The following is a 20,720-nucleotide window of genomic DNA, read 5'->3' as shown; positions in this document are numbered from 1 at the left end:
GGACACAGCTCCTGCTGAGAGTGGAGGGCACCACAGGCCCACGTGCACAAACACACACACACACACACACACAAACACACACAAACACACACACACACAAACACACACACAAACACACACACACAAACACACACACAAACACACAAACACACACACACACACACACAAACACACACACGCACACGCACACAAACACACACACACACACACAAACACACAAACACACACACACAAACACACACAAACACACACACACACGCACACACGCACACAAACACACACACACACACACAAACACACAAACACACACACACAAACACACACAAACACACACACACACGCACACACGCACACACACACACACACAAACACAAACACACACACGCACACAAACACACACACACACACAAACACACACACGCACACAAACACACACACACACACACAAACACACAAACACACACACACAAACACACACAAACACAAACACACACACGCACACAAACACACACACACACACACAAACACACAAACACACACACACAAACACACACAAACACACACACACACGCACACACGCACACACACAAACACAAACACACACACGCACACAAACACACACACACACACAAACACACAAACACACACACACAAACACACACAAACACACACACAAACACACACAAACACACACACACGCACACACACGCACACAAACACACACACACACACAAACACACACAAACACACGCACACAAACACACACAAACACACACACAAACATACACAAACACACACACGCACACAAACACACACACACAAACACACACAAACACACACACACACACACAAACACACACACACACACACACAAACATACACACACACAAACACACGCACACAAACACACAAGGCAGCTGGGGATTCAGAGACATTCAAGGTGGGGAGTCACCGTCAGAGCTCAAGTTGGGATCTCCACTGTGGGCTGCCTCCTGTGGGGGTCAGGCCATAGCCAGGCCCTCCACATGGCTGTGGATGTGGGCTGTGCTGGACAGGCTGCTCTCGCCTTTGTAACTTTTGGGGGCCCGGCTGGCTTTCAGCAGGACCAGGAAGGTGTCTGTGGAGATGGCCCCAAACTCAAAGGTGAACGTGCCGTAGAACACCAGAACATCAATGATGAACATCCACTCACACAAGGCAGCCACGTGCTGCAGCACGAAGCTCTCCTGGATGAAGAACACACCACCTGAGGGTATCCCAGTCAAGGAAAGCACAGCTGAACCTCAACCACCCCATGGAGGACCATGTCCCCACTGTTACCTCATGCTGGGGTGGATGTGAGTACCCATCCTCTGCAGGAAACACACCACCACTCCTAACACTGAGAAACCCCCACATGCTTCCCCCAGTACCAGGAAGGCCCTGGCATGGGTGAAGCAGTGGCACACATGCCCAAACCAGCCTTGGTAAATTATGGTACTGATGCCAGGCTGGGATTATCTGAAGAGGCCTGGGCAGGAGGAACTCAGGCTGCAGGTCTCAGTGCAAGCCAGCTGTCCAGATGCCACAACTTCCCCACACTACTTGCCTCTTCCTCAAGCCAGGCTGATGGCTCCCCATCCTGCCACAGGATACAGTCAAAGATGATAAAACTCAGCCTTGGTAATAGGGTTTGGACTGTTGCATCCCAGCCCTGCAGCACCTCCTGTCCTTCTGTGCTGCAGCTTGGTCCATCCCAGAGAGCGGGCCTGCTCCCACTTCTCCAGGTCCTACCACTGCCAGACTTTGTTTATCCTTCTCTCATCCCCACCAAAGATCTCCAGGGAAACCTATTTCAAGGGCTGCTGCAAGTGAGGGGAGGAGGCATGTACATCCCCCAGCCCTCCAGGTGAAGCCTCCAGCAGTACCATGCCTTCTGCAAGTGAGACCAAGATCTGGGAGAGCTGCAGAGGCAGGGACCTGACCTGTACAGTGTAGAGCCCTCTGCTCACTCCCCCCATCCCATCAGGAAAGATCCCAGCCCTTTCCCCACTGTCCACACCACAGCTCGCTGTTTGCCCACTGCCAGTCCCCAGAGCTTACAGAGCAGGATGGCCACAGCAGATGGGCACCAGTCCTGTCCTCCTTGTCCTTACATGCCCTTCCCATCCCTCCCAGCTGGCATGGCCCTGCAGCACTCCTGCCCTTCCCAGCTCCCTGCCTGCTTCCCAGCCTGCCTGCCTGCTGTGGTGACAGAGCAGGACCCTCTGATACATGCCAGGCCCATCAGCACCCCCAGGCTCCTCTTGTGCTGCTCGCCTCAGCCAGACCCCAGCCAACCTCTGTGGGGCCCACGGACACTGCATGCTTTTTCCCCTTCCTGCCCAATAACCATCATCTTGTTTCCCAATTTAGCCCTAACCTCAGTCCCAAATAAGCTCCTCACTCCCCAGCCACACACTTGGGACCATTCTTTGAGCTCCAGCCCACCTGATGCCATGCCCTCCCTCCTTGGTAAATTGTTTGCAGACCCCAGTACCTGCTTACCAAGCCCTTCCTTGTCCCATGGGCAGGTTGGCTGATGGGTGCCCGGAGGTCCTGGCTTGCAGAGGTGCTGCCATACACCTACCTGGCACCTGCACAGAGCGCTTTTGTACTCAGCTTTGGTCAGAGAGGTAACCCAGATGGACTCTGCATTGCCAAGGGCTCAAAATACCTTTGTCCCATTAAAAAAACTCAACAATTAACCAGACCTGGGCGGTGTGTGACTGGAGCTTGCAGCGGTGGCTGGGCTGCAGCAGCCAGGGCAGGGCTGGTTTGGGGCATCCCAAAATCACCCCAAGAGATGGCCAACAGCATCCCTTCCCCTCCTCAGCCCCTACCCAGCCCTGATACTGCTGCTCCTCCACCCTCAGTGCCCTGACCAGCCCCTCTCCTGGCACCACGCCTCACTGCTGGACCAAAGGACAGAGAATATGAGGCACATATCCCACCATGAGGACCACCTTTCACCAGCCCATTCCCAATCTTTTCCCCACACCCTTCAGGATACTGAAGACAAGGGTAAAGAAGGCCACAGTGGTGAGGATGCTACGTAAGTGGCCGGTCCAGTACTGCCCTCGGGTTTTGGCCATGCGGTAGGTGAGGATGGACTGCAGGAGCAGGAACAGCATGCTGGTGGGAAAGGCCACCCCTGCCCCGATGTAGTGCAGCACCTTGGCGTGATCCACCTGCAGGGAACAGACCGTCAGTGCCAGCACCCAGGGACACTGCCTGTCACAGCATGACTGCTCCAGGAGTTGGACTCCTGTCCAGGAAGGGGTGCAGACAGTGCCGGGAGCAAGTCCAGGCAGCTCACCCTGTGCCTGACTCCTGGCTGAAGAGCAGACTTGGATCCAACATCTACTTCTGGGATCTCAAAGAGCTCTGTTTCTTTTATCCATGGGCCAGCAGCCCTGCTGTACCCAGGGGCAGGGGCTGCCCTCTGCCCTGAGCAACGTCAGGGGCTGCCTGCAACCCCTCCTGAGGGTCACAGCTTGTGCTAGGGCACAAGGGGGATCTGGGCCCACAAAGCTTCTCCCAGGGCTGGCACAGGCAACAACCTCAGCCAAGCAAGAGGGCCTAGCTGCCACAGGCAGCTGCCGGGAGGCCGGTGCCTGGCAGTGCAGGCAGGGGCTGAGCACTGCCATGTGCTGCCAAGCCTGAGAGCCTGGGCCTGCTCCGGTCCCCGCGAGCACAGGCTCTGCCCCGACAGTTTCCTGGCGTCACCCCGTAGGCAGGATCAGCAGCAGCCCGAACAGCGTGCCCCTGCCCCTACGTGGAGAGGACAGACCGTGCAGAGGGGCTCAGGTAAAGGTTAAACCAGAGGCAGCAGCTTAATCTGGACCTGAACTATGAATACACAAAGAGGCCTCCCAGCACCCTGGGAAGCACAGCACTGACTCAGGAGAGGGGAAGGACTGCATGGATGGGATGCTGGATCAAAACAACCACCCCAAACCCTACCCTGCTGAGCACAGCCACTGCCCCGCTCCAGCCAAGGCCCTCTCCTGCCTCGCCACCCCAGGGATTCCTGAGGAGATGCTGTACCTGAAAGTTGCCAACCATGGTGAGGCCAGCAGCGCAGACCCAGCCAGTGGCCAGCCCCAGGGTGTTGAGGAGGGATGGCCCCAGGCGCTCCAGGAGGTGGGCGTAACGCAGCAGTCCCACCAGGATGACTGTGGGAGGGAAACACAGCCCTGTCACATGCCACTGTCTGCACCCCAGTCATCCCACTCCTGCCCTGTGCCAGGGTGGGTGCTGCAGGGCAGCCCCTCCCAGACCTGCTTCCCGGGCAGCAGGCACTTACCCATGAAGGAGCCCAGGCTGCAGATGAGGCTGAAGAAGCAGCTCTCGGGAGGCAGGGTGCCACACTTGCTGTGGGAACAAACAAGACCCACAAAGTCCTCAGACAGGAGGCACTGGGGTGTGTGCTTGTCTCCCGCCCCAGAACACCTTCCTGGGTTGCCCTGGAGGGGCCTCAGAGCAGCTCTGCCCATGCTCCTACCCTGAGGCTACTCACCTGACGAGGGGGATGTGATCCAGCGTGCAGCAGGAGCTGGGGCCATCCATGTCACATGACTGGTTGTAACTCCTGCCGGCAGCAAAGGGACAGGTTAGGAGGGCTGAGATGCTGCCCAGGATCCTCCTGTCTCCTGCCCACAGGCCCTGCAAGGGTAGCCGAGTTGCTCCACAGTGAGTGCAGCCCAAGCCCAGGGGTCTGCTCACTCCCTTCCAGCAGGTAGCATCACGCCTGGGTTTCCACAGCCTATTCTCCCTGCCTGCTGGCTCTGTTGCTCACCCGGAGCCCCAGCCTGTGAGGGAGAGGCCACGGCAGGGCAGAGGCTGCATGGGCCAGGGTTCTGGCTCAGGGCTCCGGGGGTTCTGGCAGCCCCACAGCCAGATAGGAGCAGGAGCACCCACCTGCCAGTCCCCTCACTCATCCCCGGGATGGTAGCACCAGCGAAGCCGGGCACGCAGCCGCCGACAGCTCCAGGTTTGCAGTGGACAGGCTGGAATGGTGAGCTGTGTGGGAAATGGCCCCCACAGCCACAGGTACCCCCGGGGCAGTGCCACCGCACCTGGCAGGGAGGGAGGGAGCTGGGAGGCACTGCCTGAGGAGCGACTCGACCAGAGCCAGCCCCCAGGCTGTCCTGGGGCCGGGCACACCAGCAGTGCCTCCGGGGCAGTCCCAGCACTGCCGGGCTGGGCTCTGCTGCCTGCAGCCACCACAGCGCCCTGGGAGCGCCTCCTGCACCCACAGACCCCGTGAGTCCAGGCACCCCGAGCTCTTATCAGCCCTACACACCTTCCTGTACCACAGCTGCCACCTGCAACCCTAGCTAAATTCCCAGCACGGGGGTTCATCCGCCCTCACCCTCACAGCTCTCCCAGGAGCTGGCACACACTGGAACTGGGTGTTTGGGTGCCTCTTTGCTGCAGCATCACCCAGGCATCCAGCACCTCTGCCTGGCATGGCCTAGTGGGACCCTCTGTTCACACCACAGGCAGTGACTGCAAAGTTCTCTGCCCCAAAGGGCCCCTTCAGACACCCCCAGTCCCACACAGGGTGGGGGCTGAGGGGGGACAGCACTGTGGGGGGAAGTTGTTGGGTAACAGCACTGACCTGTCCCTGGCCTCGGCTGACCATCCACCACCTCTGCCTATGCAGTAAGCACATGGTTAAAAAAGCCTTTTTGGAAAGGGCTGGGCTGGGCTCTGATGTTTTTTCAGTCTCCTTAGTTTACTGGTGGCTTTGTTTTCCAACCACTAAACCCAGTCGAGCCCCACGGCCTCCTCAAAGGCCGCTCTTGGGGCCGTGTTTGGTTTGGGAGGGGTTTTTTTATTATTATTTTGTTTAAAGCAAGCAGCCCGAGGCCGGGAAGCATTATTCGTCATTAAGGGCTGGCTGTGCAGCAGAGACAACCCGACACACACATTCTTCCCAGGGCAGAATCGGCCATCAGGCAGGAAATGGCAGCAGGTTTTTTTCTTTCACTTCTTCAAATACTCCAGCAAGAATTAAGCTAACATGGATCTTTCTGGGCAGATTTTTAAGGCGACGCTACAAGCCAAAAACCCTGCAGAAGAAGTTGCCAAGAGACCAAACAGTGTTTCTTTTCCCAGCCCTTGTCTCTTCCACGCCTCATCCCCCATCTGGGGGTGTTGCAGGCAGCTCTGCCCATGGGGTGTCCGGGTGCTGCAGGACCATCCCATCCCCCTGGCACTGCCAGATTTAGCCTCAAGCAAGCAAGTCACAACCTTTTCCATGGAGACACATAGCCCTCTGTAATTCCCTGACCACTTATTTTCATACTTTCTCCATGCTGTGTTTTTTCAATGGCCTCCTTCTCCCCGCCTGGTTTGCAGCAAGGCTGGACTGTTCACCAGAGCAGCCTGGGCAGGGGAGGGAGGGCAGCCCAGCCCTGACAGCAGCTAGTCCCCAAGCTGTTCTGCTCCCAAAAGCCACTCGTGGGCCAGGCAGGAGGCCTGTGCCCTGTGGCATTTGTGCCCCATCACCACCATGACTGCTGGGGGAGAAGGTGGGTCTGTGCCCTTTTAATGCTCCCACCTCTCCCACCACCCCCAGCTTCCTCCCATGGTCAGCCTGATCCCCAACATCCCTTCAGCACAGTGATGGTGCAGGGAGTGCCTCAGCTACCCAGTGGTCTGGCACAGCATGGCATACTTCAAATGGGACAGGTCTGGAGGGACCTGGCATTATGAAGTCTTTAACCAAGCCAGGATGTGTCAAAAAGCCCCTGCCTCCCCCCAGGCCTTACCAGTTGTGGACAGGGCAGATGTGGTTGTTGGAGAGTGCCATAGCATATCTGAAGGAGAGACGACAAGAGGGTTACTGCAGCCACCCACCTCCCTGCATCCCCATTCCCTGCCAGCACCCAGAGCAGCCCCAGGGACCAGCTGCCAGAGCAGAGGATACAGGCCCTTACTGCCTGCCAGGGGCGAGCACTCATTCTGTGGCACCACCCAGCTTTACAAACCAGGAAAAACAAGTGCATGAGCCCAGCACATGCTCCATGGAGCTCCCACTGCTGGGACCTGGTTCCCCTGCCTTGTACCCCCACCCCTGCCGAGAGCCGCCTCCTGCTCCAGTTCAGTGCAGCTGCCTCTGCGGGGCCTCTTCTCCATCAGGCTGCTGTGCTCCACGGGCTCCGGGGGACTGCTCTGTCACAGAGCCTCCCAGCCCAGCATGGGGCTCTCCACCAGCCCACAGTTGTGCCGGGTGCCACCCAATGGCGATGGCTCTGCCGTGCTTCCCCCAGCCCTTGGCTGGCCAGCAATGGAGCTAAAAGAAGCTTGGAAAAGTAGCCAGTGCATTGGGAGGGTATTTTGGGCAGATCAGCTCCATCAAACATTTCACCGTGGAGTTACCCTTGTGTCTCAGTCAGTGTAACAAGGGGTTCATGACATGCACCCTGCTCCACTCCAAGGGGTCTCAGCCCCATGGCCCCCACCCCAGCCATCGAAGAGCCCTCCTGCCCGGCAGCCACAGCAGCGGCGGCACCATGCTGTTCAAATCGCTGGTGGCTGTGACCAGCTCAGGTTAAAAAAAGACCCCAACACCAGTATGAAAACCCCTCTCCTTCCCGAGCTAGCCATGTAACAGCTGGGTTGCCAAAAGGATGATCCCAGGACAGAGGCAAAGAACAGGACAGCTGGGGGAAACCAAGGAACAGCATCCCCAGCCACCAAGGAACAGACCCCTTACCAAGCCACCTCCCAGCACAGATCTCCAAAAGGGCCACTGCCATGGTAACTCACGCTGTGAGGACCATAAGCAGCAACTCCCACCTGTGCTGCTTTGGGCTGGAGGGGCATCTGCCCCCCAGGATCACTCATGGGAGACAGCCTATGCTTTGCAAGGTGTCCGAGGAAAAAACTTGGAGCATAAGTTCCTAGCACCAGGGGCAACATTCAGCTTTGTTGTGCAGTAGGACAGGGAATCAAGGGGAAGCTCTTGGAGGAACCTGCATGCATATGGGATGCATTTGCTCCATCCCATACCCCAGGAAGTCCCACCACCTATACTGACGCTCTCAGTGCCTTTGAGGAAAGTCCTACATCCACTGCTCACCAGCGTTAAGGCCCAAGAAAGGGACTGGTGGGGTGGACTAGAACTGTTCACCAAGTAACACAGCCTCTACTCCCAGCACAAGGCCCTTCCATCCATCCATCCACCACATGGGATGTGTGCCCATGTGCTGGCTACAGACCTGGCACTGCAGTACCTGGGCTGGTGGCGCGGCTTCCAATACCGTTCCCATGTCACCTGAGCATCAGCTGCACTCACGCCTGGAGAGGGGCGCGCAATTCCACGGGGCGTCAAGGATGTAAGGACAGGGAGGCACGTGCCAGCGCTGCCGCAGGGGACACGGGGACCACGCAGGGCAGCTGTGGGGGTTCAGGGAGGTGTGGGGGCCAGGGAATGTCCAGAAGTGCCCCAACATGACCGGGGACAGCGGCTCCCCACAACCTCCTGCCCGCTGCATCCCACCTCGCAGCATCCCACTGGAGCATCCTCTAACCCCCGGCCCTCAATATCCTGCAGCATCCCGCCCGGGCCCCGGCCCCGCTGCCCGTGGGTGGGGAACTGGCGGCGACCCCGCGGCACTCACACGATCCACATGCCGGTGATGGTGAAGGCAGGCAGCGTGACGGGCAGGATCCCCCAGGCCGGCATCCTGCGGCCGGGCATGCCCGCCGGGCTATGGGCGAGCGGGGCCGCCGGGGGAACCTCCCCGCTGCCTCCTGCTGCCGGGCCGCCGCCGGGCCGCGCTCCCCATGGGCGACGGGGCCGGAGCCGGGGCCGGGCTGGCGGGCGGAGCGGGTCCGGCCGTGCGGAGCGGCGCCGGGACAGCCCAGGCCGGCCCCGCCCCGGGGCAGCGCGGGTCCCGCTCGGCGGCAGGGCCGGGCCCGCCCCGTCCGGCGGCAGCGGGGAGCGGGACGGGCCGGCACAGCCCCGGCGCCACGTGGCGCCCGCGCTGCCGGCCCGGGGGAGCAGGACAGCGCTGGGAGGGCAGCCGGGGAGCAGGACGGCACGGAGCCGGGAACGCCGGGCTCCGCGGGGCGGGTGGCCCCACAGTGCGCTCGGCTGAGCCGCGGCGAGGGACAGGCTCTCGTAGAGCGAAGGGGAGTGCAGGCACAGCTCAGCAGCGAACCCCTCTCGGGAGCCGGGGACAGGAACAACTTTTGCTGACTCGGGCTGACTCGGGCAGCGACAGCCGGCTGCAGGGCTGGGGGCCTCACCTGCCTCAGCTCCAGGTGATGCGGGCTCTGCCTGAACACCAGCCCTGGGCCCCCATTCGCGAAAGCGTGGGCTCCTGTAGGCGTGGCACTGTCAAAGAACGAGGCAGGAGGTACTGCGACAGGTAGGGGCCAGGCAGAGAAGACCTTGTTCAGTCCACTCTTCTTCCATGGGGCTCAGCGTTCCCTCCTGAGGACAAGGCTCTATTTGCACCCCAGCAGTGACTGACCTTGTGCTCTCACTAAATGGCTGCGGCCACACTGCCAGCCACTGCCTGCGTACACTCGTGACCCAGTTAGCCTGACCTCTCTGTTCCCAGACGGTTTCTATGATTAGGACCCTGCTGCCCAGAGAAACTTCCATTTTTCTTACACAGAAAAAATGAGGAAAGGAAGCATAACTTCCCCTGGCAGAGAAGCAGGGCTGTGGTAAGGCCACGGCCATCCCATTTCCCTATTGGGAACTCAGCAATAACCTGCCCTCCTGTCCCCCTGGCTGCTTGTGGGGATGTGTTTGCAAGTCCCAACACATACTCCGCAGCCAAAGGGTGCTCACACCCCTCGAGCATGGAGCGTCCAGTACTCACACAGCCTGCACTTTCCCACTGCCTTCTGCAGAGAGGAGCCGCCTGAGAACAGCACTGGCCCTGGCCTGCGTGGGACAGGAGCTCTGGCTGCCCACCACCTCACCCGGGCCAGGGTGCTGGTTACACAACCGCACAAGCAGTACTGCACACTGGGACTTGTAGTCTTGGGGGATCTCATCGTCCTCTGCGTTGAATCGTGAGCAGCCTGCTCACGGGCTCGGGCTCTCTCTTTGCTTTCAGCCCATCATTTTGGGGCAAGAGTTGCACTCCAGAACTTTACTCCCGAGCCGTTTGTGCTCTCAAAGCTGCCCCGTGCACTCCTGTCCGCCAGCGGGCAGCAGGCCTGGCCCTCCCTCTCCCGGCAGCCTCCACATCACATGGACACTGGGAACAATGCCCGCTGTGCCGGGGCTGCCGCCCCCAGCAGCCTTGACAGGGCTCGGAGCACTCCAGGGCCACGGGCGACAAGCACAAGCCCCGCCGGGCTGCCTTCAGGACACATTAGGCTCTGTAACAGGCATAAATCTTTCCAGAGAAGTTCGACAGCTAGCATTTATAGGAGTGAGGGTAACTTTTAAAAAAGCCAGCTCACTGTTGATACTCCATGGAAATCTTTCTTACAGACCAGGTCTTTTGAGTATGCTCAGATCCAATTTTTAAATTGGAAACTAAAAGCAGCAGTGCTTCTGTTTCATAAGTTTCAGTGCCAAATGTATGTTTTACAGCCAGGGCTTATCATTCCATAGAACTTCTCACACCAGGAAGCTTCATACCAATGAGGAAAACACCATCTCCACAGTAAAGTGTTCTACTGGCACATGCTAAATCCTACTACATATTTCTACTCTGTTTTAGCAGAAGTCCTTGATTTAAAGGTGAACAGAACAAAATACAGTGATGTCTGTTCAGCCTCCTCTGGGAAACAGTGAGTCAGACCCTGAGTAAAAATGTGAAAGAAGTCCAAGACTAGAGAAAGTATATGCTAGGACAAATCCAAGGAGTACCGTTGTAAACACCACTCCTCACCGGCAGTCATTAGTAGTATGACTGGCTTTTATGTAATTTAACTTACAAATAGAGTTCAAGAGGCTTACTGATAAACATATCAGGTAACACATGCTACCTGTCAGTTGATTCTGATCTCCTTTCAGTTCAATACTTCCCCTGATTTTTTTTTCTCTGTAACATTAAACCTCACTCTTGCAAAATCCAAACAACATTCAAAGAATTCTCCTTCTGGTTTTCCACTCCGTTCCTATTTACAGTCTAGTGAAAACTGTTTAAAGTGCAATTCTGTCTTTCCAGTCAACATTCCTTCCATTCTAGTCCCACTTCCTGCAGTTTCCTCGTGTGGCTTTTGCTTTGCACCGTAATTGTCTGAGTTAAGAGATAATGCTCTCAAGTAGAAGCTAGGTTTGCAAACACAGGTTAAAACACAGCATGCGCCCAAAAGAGTTATCTGAAGGCAGCTGGCAAAATGGAGCTTTGCTATTAGCTGACACCACTCCAAAAAGTCAGAGGACCACCTAGGGATCAGAGGGCATCTAGGGATGAGTTCTGATATCAAGGCACTTGACAATTGAGCAATCGTTTACAAGAAGTTAACCATCTAAAGCTTTCACAAGCAGAGAAACAGAGCTGTAAATAGAAATGAAGGCTCAGAAAGTCAAGACAGAGAGGGGGGCAGGATACAGGAGGGTCATGAGCAGCACAAGGACTCAAATACATGAATGTAAACATCTAAGGGCTGGAAGAATACAATCTGCAGGCAGTGGAGGGTGAGGAAGAAACTGCGGCAGCAGTGAAAATATTCCAGGAATGGTAGAAATGGGGTTAGGAAACCAGGATTTATTATCAGGACTCTCCTAGTACACACATTACTCTTCCATGATGCAGTATTTAGACCTTTTCTTATGCAATTCAAACAAACTCCCAAGTTTTTAACCCCACCAAGTCTGTAGGAGTCTCTTGGAATAGGGAACACACTCGTGCCTCATGCAGCTCTGAGAACACCGTGGCACTGCGTGGATCTTGCCATGAAACAAAGTAGAAAATACCAGGAGGGAAGTGTAATTGTTCAAATCCATGACAAGTACCCTGGAAGTACGTCTTACGCCCTCTCCAACTCTGAGTCCTGTCCATGGAAACAAGGATTTCTTCCTCATCAGAGAATCACCAATGTCAGCTGAGTTGTCACCGAGGTCTATGTTCTGGCACCATGACCAGATGTGCAGAGCTCCTGCTCCTCAGCCCTATCTCTGCCCTCAGTCCTGGTGGTGCATAAGCATACACCAATGTAACACCAGAAATTTTACAGCCCACGTGAAATGATTCCTTTCTGCCAGAGCAATCTCACTATTACAGCTCTGCTTTGTCCATGATGGGAACCATTCCTGATTAGTCCCTTGATGGCCAACCTCCACTGCAGCCCTGCCATGAGATGACGAGTCCCTGTGCTCCCTCCACACAGAGCGCTCTGTTGAAAGATCTTGGTATGTGGAGCGAGGGCACAGCACCTTGACAAGCAAACTCCACTTTTCCCAAAGCTCTGAGCCAAAGTTCCACGACAGAAAAGGAGTGCAACACTGGAACATTCATTTACAGGATGTATTTATTACACTGTAAAAAGTCCATTGGATTTGTAGCCATTTACTCTGTATGTACACTGGTTGTATTCCCACACCAACTGCAGGTTCCTCTCCATACAGGATACACTGGGTTGGAGTCCCACCCCATGCCCCTCCCTGTCACCAGGGGGATTTCCAAGATTGAAATTATTGAGAATTTAGCCAACTAGTGGAGGGAGGAAGATCAGCGATGCAGCGCTTGCCAGGCAGCCAGCTCTGCTCTGGACATGAGCAGGGGGAAGAGCGGGGTGTCCTTGCAGCAAGGTGGAAGCACAAGAATCACTGCCAGGGCCTCAGCTATAGGGGCCTTCTGGGGGTAGAAGGACGTGGGATCCCAACAACTAGAAGATGCAGAAGGGTGCAATCTCTTCAGAGCTTCCAAGAAAAACCACTGCAGACCTGCTGGGCATCTGTCAGCAGGTGCCACAGATCCCCACATCTGTAGCTGAAGAGGATGTTCTCCTAAGGAAGGGGCTGGTCACCAAGAAACCAATGTGTAGCGAGTGGCAAGCAACACATCACTGCCCCTCAAGTGCTGTGTGAGACATGGCCATGGTGCTCTGCTCTCAGCATTTCCTTCTCATCTGCTCAGCTAGGCAGAGCCTTCTGGATTTGCTCTCTCCAACCAGGAAAGCCTGATTACATTTACAGGAGCAGGGATGAAAGCCACGCTTGCCCCTATCAGACTCGGCTGCTGCTTAATCTGTGTCTGGCTTGGGGATTGCTGTCATCTGTGTTGCCGGAGGCAAAGCATGTGCCAGCAGGCAAGAAGCCCTATGTGGCAAACTGGGAGCTGCATTGTAGCAATCCACATTTCTAATAAAATTCTCTACCTGCTGAACCCAGGCGTGCCCAGAGCCCAAACAAAGCAGTGCAACCAGAAGGCTGAGCAGGAAAGCTAGGGAATGGCTGGGGAATTGTCCAGGGACTGGACTGAGTACTCTTGAGAGGCAATCCTGTACTGCAATCCCTCTCTGGTGTGACATCAACAAGTTTTCCCTCTTTACCAGATGAATTGGTGGCAGCTTGGTCCCAGGCTGCTGGGCATGGACCTTGCCTGGCCCCTGAGATTGCAAAGGCAAGAAGGAGACTGGCCAGTGGAACTGGGTGCTCCTCCATGGAGACAGGGATTTTTGGGCAGATTTCTAGGTGATGCCCCAAGAAGGGAGCAGGATGGGATGTGCTCCAGAGGACTGCAGCAACAGCCCTTCTGCTCAGGTTAGCATCATCTTTTTAAGCAAACATGCCCACTACCAGAGAACATTTGGCCAGCATCCTAGCATTCTCCATCTACAGAGCTTCCTCAGCAGACAGTTCTCCAACACCCTCCAACTAATTGACTTCAGAGGTTGTCATGGGGTCACTGGGCCGTGGAGTAGCTAAGAGGGGAACAGGAGAGGTGGCTTCAATTAGAGCTGGGTTGAGAATGATTGGAAGAGTCATAGGTGGCACCCCAACCTGCAGGGGAGAGGCAAGAGGCTGCAGGATGAGCGGCGGCTGTGCTGTCGTAGGAGGTATGTCTGTAACGGGGCTTGCCTTTGTTGAAGCTGATGCTGGGAAAGAAGGAGAGGCAGAGGTGCTGATGGTGGGTGAGGGAGGTGCAGTGGCTCTCTCGGACTCTGGAAGAATGAAGAGACAAAACATATCCTTACACAGGTCCTGACAAAGTCACCTATTAGCTCAGAACTAAGCAGGGCTGAAAATCAACTCAGGGGCCGTTTCAGACTTGCCCCTTCATACCAGGCTCTGAAGAGCAGGGGTCAATCAGAGGCATTCTGCCCACCCCAATAACATCAGCAACAACGTAGCCATTTGGAAGCACAACATTTCACAACACTAGAGGCCTGGTCACCAGAGATCATGCTAAAGCAAGGAAAAGCAGATCTATGCCACCATGCTGGGAAGGTGATTCCAGTAAAAAGAAAACAGGACTCACCACTGACACCCAGTTCACAAGGCTTCTCCAAAGGAGCCACATGGGTGGATGGCCTCACATCCCCCACAGGAGAAGGGGGCAGGGCAGACACTACTGTTTTCTGATGCTGCTGCTCCATTGGTATGTTGGGGACAGGATCTGGGAAGACAAAACATGCAGTGAGACCACACACCAGTTTGTTCACTCCTTTTGCCCTCCCTCAATTTGCCCTTCGTGTGCCAAGTTCCCACAGCCTCCTACAACTTCCATTTCCATCAGTATCAAGGCACTATGGCAGCTGGGTACTGGACAAGGTGCAAGCACTGGTCCAAAACCCGTGTTCTTAAGGTTTCCCAGCCTCTCATACCTGGAATGACTGTCTGTTTGAAGAGCTCATCCCGCAGCCGAGGTAAGAAACAGTCAATGCGCTCCCAGGTGATCTCCCAGAGATCTGAGTATCCTGTCCGTGAGTCAGCACTATGGAATATCCCAGCTGTATCCATTACAAGCAGCATATTCTTCAGAGACTCTGGAATGGCCTCCAGCTATAATCACAGACAGGACACAGAATGGACAGATAGCAATGAACAAAAGCTCAAAACAGCCAATGGGCTGCCTTGGAAACAGGCCAAGGTGAGAAACCATGGAATAAAATGGTTTGGAAAGGAAGAAAAGGTTAAAAAAACCCCCAAAACCCACACCAAATCAAAACACCTTTCAAGTTTAGAAGGTTAAAACACAATGAATGGTTGTCCAAAACACTGCATCCAGCACCTTACCAGTAAGTCACTGGAGCCAGCATGCATGTATTTGTCCATGAAGTCCAGGATTGTGAGCCAGAGGGCAGCAAAGGTGCTCAGTGAGAGCAGTGGGGAGAGATGCTGTAGGAACACCTAGGGAAAAACACAACTACTGTCAACAAGCAGTGTAGGGGCTGCTGCTCACTGACAAGCCAGTCTTACAAATCTGGATTCCCCTCCTTGTGGCAGGCTGGGAGCATGCACAGGACTGGCCTGAGGATGCCACAGGCCTCCCCTCTTCTGAGCTGCATATGTGAAGGAGTGGATCTTGTCTCCTTTGTGGAAGGCCTCTGCAGTCTGCATCACCATGTCTTCCAGCCCTTCCAGACCTCTGCCTCAGGTCAGGACATGCTTGTGACATGCATCATTTCACCCCAAGAATAGACAGACTGTCATCAACTAATGTTGAGTGAAATACTTCTCTATCATAAAGCCACAAACTCCTTCCTGACAACTTTTCCAAGGACTAGAATCACAGAGACAGTTCTGGAAAGAAGGCATGTTCCAGCAGCAGAAGCTGGTGGAGAAGCCCAGCACTGAAGACAGTCAAACTAGCACCCTGACACCTGTCCAGATCAGAGATGCTGAGAAGCAAACACAGCAAATGGTTTGGTTTTCTTGAGGAACATGGTTTCCCCTGAGCTTTCAGGCAGCAGAGGTGTGCTCACCTTGGAGAGTAGTGTTGAGGCTCTCATCCTAGTTTCTTCCATCCCCCCAACATCAGCTGGGCTGATGTTCTCGAGTAGCTTGGTTAGCAGAGGGAACAGCACCTGTTGGATCAGACACATGGATATTTTAGAGCTGAAAAATGACTGATGAGATTGCACAGACAGCCTTACAGAAAGGCATTGGCTTTTCGGACTGGTGGCTTCTAGGCAGAGGACATGACAGAAGCAACAGGACCAGCACAAAAGTGGATTCACTGTAATACTCCAGGAGGCCCTGTCAGAAGCTTCAGTGTCTTAGGTTACAATGTAAGATGTAACCAAAAGTATGTATTCTATCACCAGCTGTTAAAACCAGGTGGAGCAGTGTTCTTTGTCTCTTCCATGAGATACCTCTGATAACTCCCTCCGGAGGGATATCTTCTGTTAATGGGCCATCCAGCCTCACTGTGTGACTCATAAAATAACATCATCCCATTGTGAGATGCTCCGCCCAGGGGGAGGAACCAAGCATTCTTACCTGGACATAATCTGAGGTTTGGAACACCACAGTCAGCCCTTACCTACTGGATTCCCAGAGGACAAGAGCTACGTAAACACCACTGGACCTTCAGGTGAAGACCAGACCCTTCTACAGGATCACCGCTTCGACAGAACCGTATCTATCACTTCAAAGAGGACTGCAGCCACCATTTAGTTGGACTGCTACCACCACCCTGCCTGACAGGGTGTCAGGTCGTATCCTGACTGTCTGGTTAAGCCAGTGTTTCTGTATTATGGCCTTGTTATATATACTAGTACTTATATATACCTAGTTATATATACTAGTACCTAGTTATATATACTAGTATACTAGAACTGCTATTCCAATTTCTCATATCTTTGCCTGAAAGCCCCTTAATTTCAAAATTATAATAATTTGGTGGGAAGGGGGTTACATTTTCCATTCCAAGGGAGGCTCCTGCCTTCCTTAGCAGACACCTGTCTTTCAAACGAGACACTAAGCAGAGAGGAACTTTTCACAGGACCATAGTAGGGAACATCTTGTCTGTTGCAGTGAACAAGCTGCTCAAGAATAGACTGCTGAAGCAGGACAACACTCCTGCACACAATGCACACAATGCTGCCCTGATCACATGCCCATCCCAGCCAGGCAGTTACCTTGTTAAAGCAGGACTCCCATTCCAGGGCATCCAGGGACTGCAAGTCATGTACCAGGAGGGCCCGCTGCAAGTAAGTGAGTGCTTGCATCCGTATCTGCCGTCGGGCATCACAGCACAGCCAGGCAATACCTGCAAGAGAGGGATTTAGGGCGAAGCCCACAGGGAGAATGTCACATCCCTACTTCCCCAGTCTAGAGTAGAGATCCTAATGAAGATCAAAAACTCTCTGTGAAAAAAAATAATTATACTTGTTCCAGGCCATGGACTAGCAGTCTACTACCAGATCCACAAACATGTAGGCAGCTAACTCATCCTGAAGATGTTTTTCCAAATATGATCCAAGTTCTCTTTCAATTACAACAGACCCTAAAAACAACCTATGCCTGCTTTTTGCAGCTAGTTCTTGGCTCCTCAACATTCCTGCCATTACTTTGGAAGTGTCTCTGCTCACTCTCATTGCCAGGGGATGGCTTTACCCTGTAGCAAAGGACACCAGCAGTTGGACCACAGTGTTCGGGAATCCGCTGTGATTTTCCTGGCCGCTGTCTCCAGGTGTTGCTGCTCCTCTGCCCAGGAGCTGTAGATGCCAGCTGCTCGTGTGTGCAAGGTGTGCATGAGGTCCAGGAGCTGCAAGTACACGGCACAGTAAGAAACACACAGGACTTCAAATTTTGAAGCAACTCTGACCTCTGCTGTTCTCCAAACACAGCTAAAAGGCTCAAGCTACTCGAGCCTGCTTTCTGTATGTACACAACCACACACAGTTATAGAGATGGTGTCAGGCCCTGCTGTCTGTGCCCTCCTTAAAGTGCCAGGTATCTTTAACAAGATTTATGTCAGTTCAGTAGCCCCATCAGTCTCATCTTTGAGGAACACCATTCCAGTCCTGTCTAAAGGAAGAACGGGTTCTTTCCTGGCACAGAGCATTGACTCTCAGGCAAAGGGATAAACCCAGTGATTCAGCTATGCTGTCCAAAACAACTCTGAAACATTTTTTTTCTTAACATGTGAAGCACATGCAAAGTTCCCTTGCCTGTATAGGCACATGACAGCACTCTAGTCGGTTTACTACTGAACTGAGACCCAACACCCTGGCAGTCAGCAGGCCTGTGCCTTCACACCTTTGAAGTACCAGCTGGAGAGAAATTATTCCATTAGCCCAGTCCTCTGCATTTGAAATTCCAGTGCCTCAGCCAACAGGGCTTTCCCCTTTCCTCAAGCTCAGATGCCCTGTCAGACTCATTGCTAATCCTACATGAACCTCATGCCTCCAAATGACCTTAATCCATTTTACCTACTATAGTGCCTCACAGCTTCAGACCTCCTTGCTTTTCAGAGGACCTCTGTCACCATTGCTATTCTGCTTTTGCCGGTACAAATTGCAGCCTTCCTCTTTCACTGCAGAACCACATACTGCCACCACAGCCACCCTCTGCCACCCAGTGCCCACTCATCCAGGATGCAGCCTTCCCTTGCCCCATAAAGAATTCCAGTGATTACCTAGCAAGGCCCTAAGAATGGGAAAGGAGAGGAGGAAATCCTTGCTATACTTACGTCCTGACTAACCTGTAAAGACACAGTGTGGTAGCTGGCAGGGATGCTCTCATCCTCGTCCTCATCACTGTGTGTGTGCGCCTGGTGCTGGCTCAAGACCCGGGACCGCCGTGTGGAGCTGTCTTTTGGCTTTTTTTTTAACCGACTGGATTTACTGTCATACCTATGGCTCTTTCCCCTCTTCTCCTGGGACTTGTAGCCTAGGAAGTAAAAGGCAACAACATTCCATATACAATAGTCCACTACAAAATTTTCTGCTTTTCTACATACAGAGCAGCCACTTTTTGATATCCCCAGCAGAGGGCCCTGGTCCTCTGAAATGACCACTACCTGCTTGTAGGGGACCCAGTGCCCCTCAGGAACAACTTTCAGCAAGAGCTGATACTGCTGTCTCCACATCAACTCCAGACCTCCCCTCCATCATAGGGAGGGGGATAAGAATAAGGTCCCTGCTGCTAGCAGAAGACAGGACACTCTTCTTCTGGTAGACCATTTTCTTTGGGTTGGGGACTCATTCCCTGACAGTGTACTTCACACTGCTTGCTGACTGGCCACCTCAAGCCAAATCCTGGTTGTCAAGTGAAGAGCCATCTTACCCCCATTCAAGCTGGCCTCCACGAAGATACGTATTGTTTTGACGCAGAGCTCAAAGTTCTCAGGTGTAACATGAGCAGCATCTCGCACGATGAAGGACAGGGACTCGACACATTTCATGAGAGACTTTGTGTCATGTGGGCCCAAATCCAGCCCCACAGTCAGGCTGTACTGATTGACGAGAGGTGATGGACCCAGCCTGCTAAGCCCAGCAGTGGATCTGGAGTTATCGATGTCATCTTTCCCCACCTGCAGGGCACAGCAAGCGGGTAAGCAGGAGAGGGTAGCACAACAAGCAGCATCTCATGCACACACTGAAAGGGCCTTTCTTCAGAAGCCAACAGGTAACGTTTCTGTATGGTCCATTTCCCTTTCTTCCTCATTTGCCTCAAAGCTTTCTCCTTTCCATCTGTGTCTCTCCCCATCCTCCCTTTATATTATCAGCTCATCTTAGCTGATTTCTATTGTCTTATTCTTTCTCTCACTACCACACCCTCTGCTCACAACCATGGTAGGAGTAGTCTTCTTTGGGCACCAGAAGCCCACTGACTACTCACCACTAGCCAGCCACTGTTCATGACGTCCACATCTGTGATGGAGCGATGCATCTTGCCTGGCTTCCCATGGTCTGTGTACACCTCAGAGTCAGAGGTATAGCCACGGTCCAGGCTCATGTCACTTGGATGATAGGAAGAGGACACCTCGCTGTCTGATTGAGCACCTTCAAGACAAAAGGCGTGGGGTTTAGATCAAAGCCAAATCAGGAACTTGCAAGAGCAGCTGTGGATAAGGGAGAAGCAATCCAGATTAGTCAGATCAACATCAACCAGGGACCACAAGTGGTTACTAGTATGTTCCACACCTGTCAGATCTACCTGCCCTGACATTTAGGATAACCTTAAATTTCACATGTCCCAAGACAGAAGTCTTTGCAAGGGACAAATTTAAGCTACCGATATAATGTTATTTAGAAGTAAAAACTCATTCTCTCCATTGTTCAACACCATCTAGAAACTCATCAACAGACAGACTTGCTGTGAACAGAGTGCAGCAAACATTTTCATAAGGAGGTAGAAAACTAATGTTTTGATGTGCAAGGTGCCAAGTCAAGCCGTTTGCTCTATCAGCAAAGAGAAGACAGCTCAGAGGGCAAAGTCCCAAAGTGTTTTTAAAAATCACGCTTCTCCCATCTGTCTACACAAAGCATCAGGACCTATCAAAGAAGTTCTAGAAAAGCAAAGAGAAACAAAGCCTTCTGGAGAACTCCTTTCTTGCTCTTTACTTTAGAAATCTGAACACATCAGCCTCAAATATATTGACAGCTGGCTAAAGCAAAACTGAACAATTTGCTGAAAAGACCACCTTTCTAACACAGTCAAGAGAAGTGAGGAATAGTGTGTTGGTCTTGTGGGAATGGTTCAGGGACTATTAATACAAATAGATCTAGTAATATAATTTTAAAGAAAACTCATTTTATGAGAACCTTAAAATGGGGACAGAAAGGAGTCAGTCCCACAAAAGAAGCAAGTATGA

The 20,720-nt window shown here is 53.5% G+C and overlaps 2 protein-coding genes across 8 annotated transcripts in view; both read right to left on the bottom strand.

Annotated features, from left to right (window-relative positions):
- Positions 1–1,001: 1,001 nt before the first annotated feature.
- On the bottom strand, positions 1,002–8,734 carry TMEM150A (transmembrane protein 150A; the record flags this gene model as incomplete). The annotated part of the gene is made up of 7 exons (XM_082285888.1): positions 1,002–1,246; positions 3,032–3,209; positions 4,069–4,196; positions 4,328–4,395; positions 4,541–4,612; positions 6,801–6,848; positions 8,655–8,734. The coding sequence occupies 7 exons, from the start codon at positions 8,732–8,734 to the stop codon at positions 1,002–1,004; spliced, it is 819 nt and encodes a 272-aa protein (XP_082142014.1).
- Positions 8,735–12,462: 3,728 nt separating this feature from the next.
- GBF1 (golgi brefeldin A resistant guanine nucleotide exchange factor 1) overlaps positions 12,463–20,720 on the bottom strand; it is a gene marked incomplete at its 5' end in the record, with an annotated part of 106,991 nt that continues 98,733 nt past the window's right edge. For 5 of the 7 annotated variants that reach the window (XM_082286471.1, XM_082286469.1, XM_082286472.1 and 2 more), the window contains 10 exons: positions 12,463–14,115; positions 14,433–14,570; positions 14,779–14,956; positions 15,191–15,304; positions 15,880–15,981; positions 17,038–17,168; positions 17,516–17,666; positions 18,594–18,793; positions 19,190–19,436; positions 19,745–19,908. In XM_082286471.1, coding sequence (XP_082142597.1) covers positions 13,829–14,115; positions 14,433–14,570; positions 14,779–14,956; positions 15,191–15,304; positions 15,880–15,981; positions 17,038–17,168; positions 17,516–17,666; positions 18,594–18,793; positions 19,190–19,436; positions 19,745–19,908 — 1,712 coding nt within the window. In that variant the 3' untranslated portion in view covers positions 12,463–13,828. The remainder of the gene's footprint in view (positions 14,116–14,432; positions 14,571–14,778; positions 14,957–15,190; positions 15,305–15,879; positions 15,982–17,037; positions 17,169–17,515; positions 17,667–18,593; positions 18,794–19,189; positions 19,437–19,744; positions 19,909–20,720) is intronic. The other 2 variants (XM_082286470.1, XM_082286475.1) reach the window with 1 other exon arrangement.

This window comes from Coloeus monedula (assembly GCF_965178545.1).
Source record: "Coloeus monedula genome assembly, chromosome: 8".
Taxonomy (NCBI): domain Eukaryota; kingdom Metazoa; phylum Chordata; class Aves; order Passeriformes; family Corvidae; genus Coloeus; species Coloeus monedula.
Note: the sequence above shows the minus strand (reverse complement) of the source record. Positions and strands in the feature narration are given on the sequence as shown.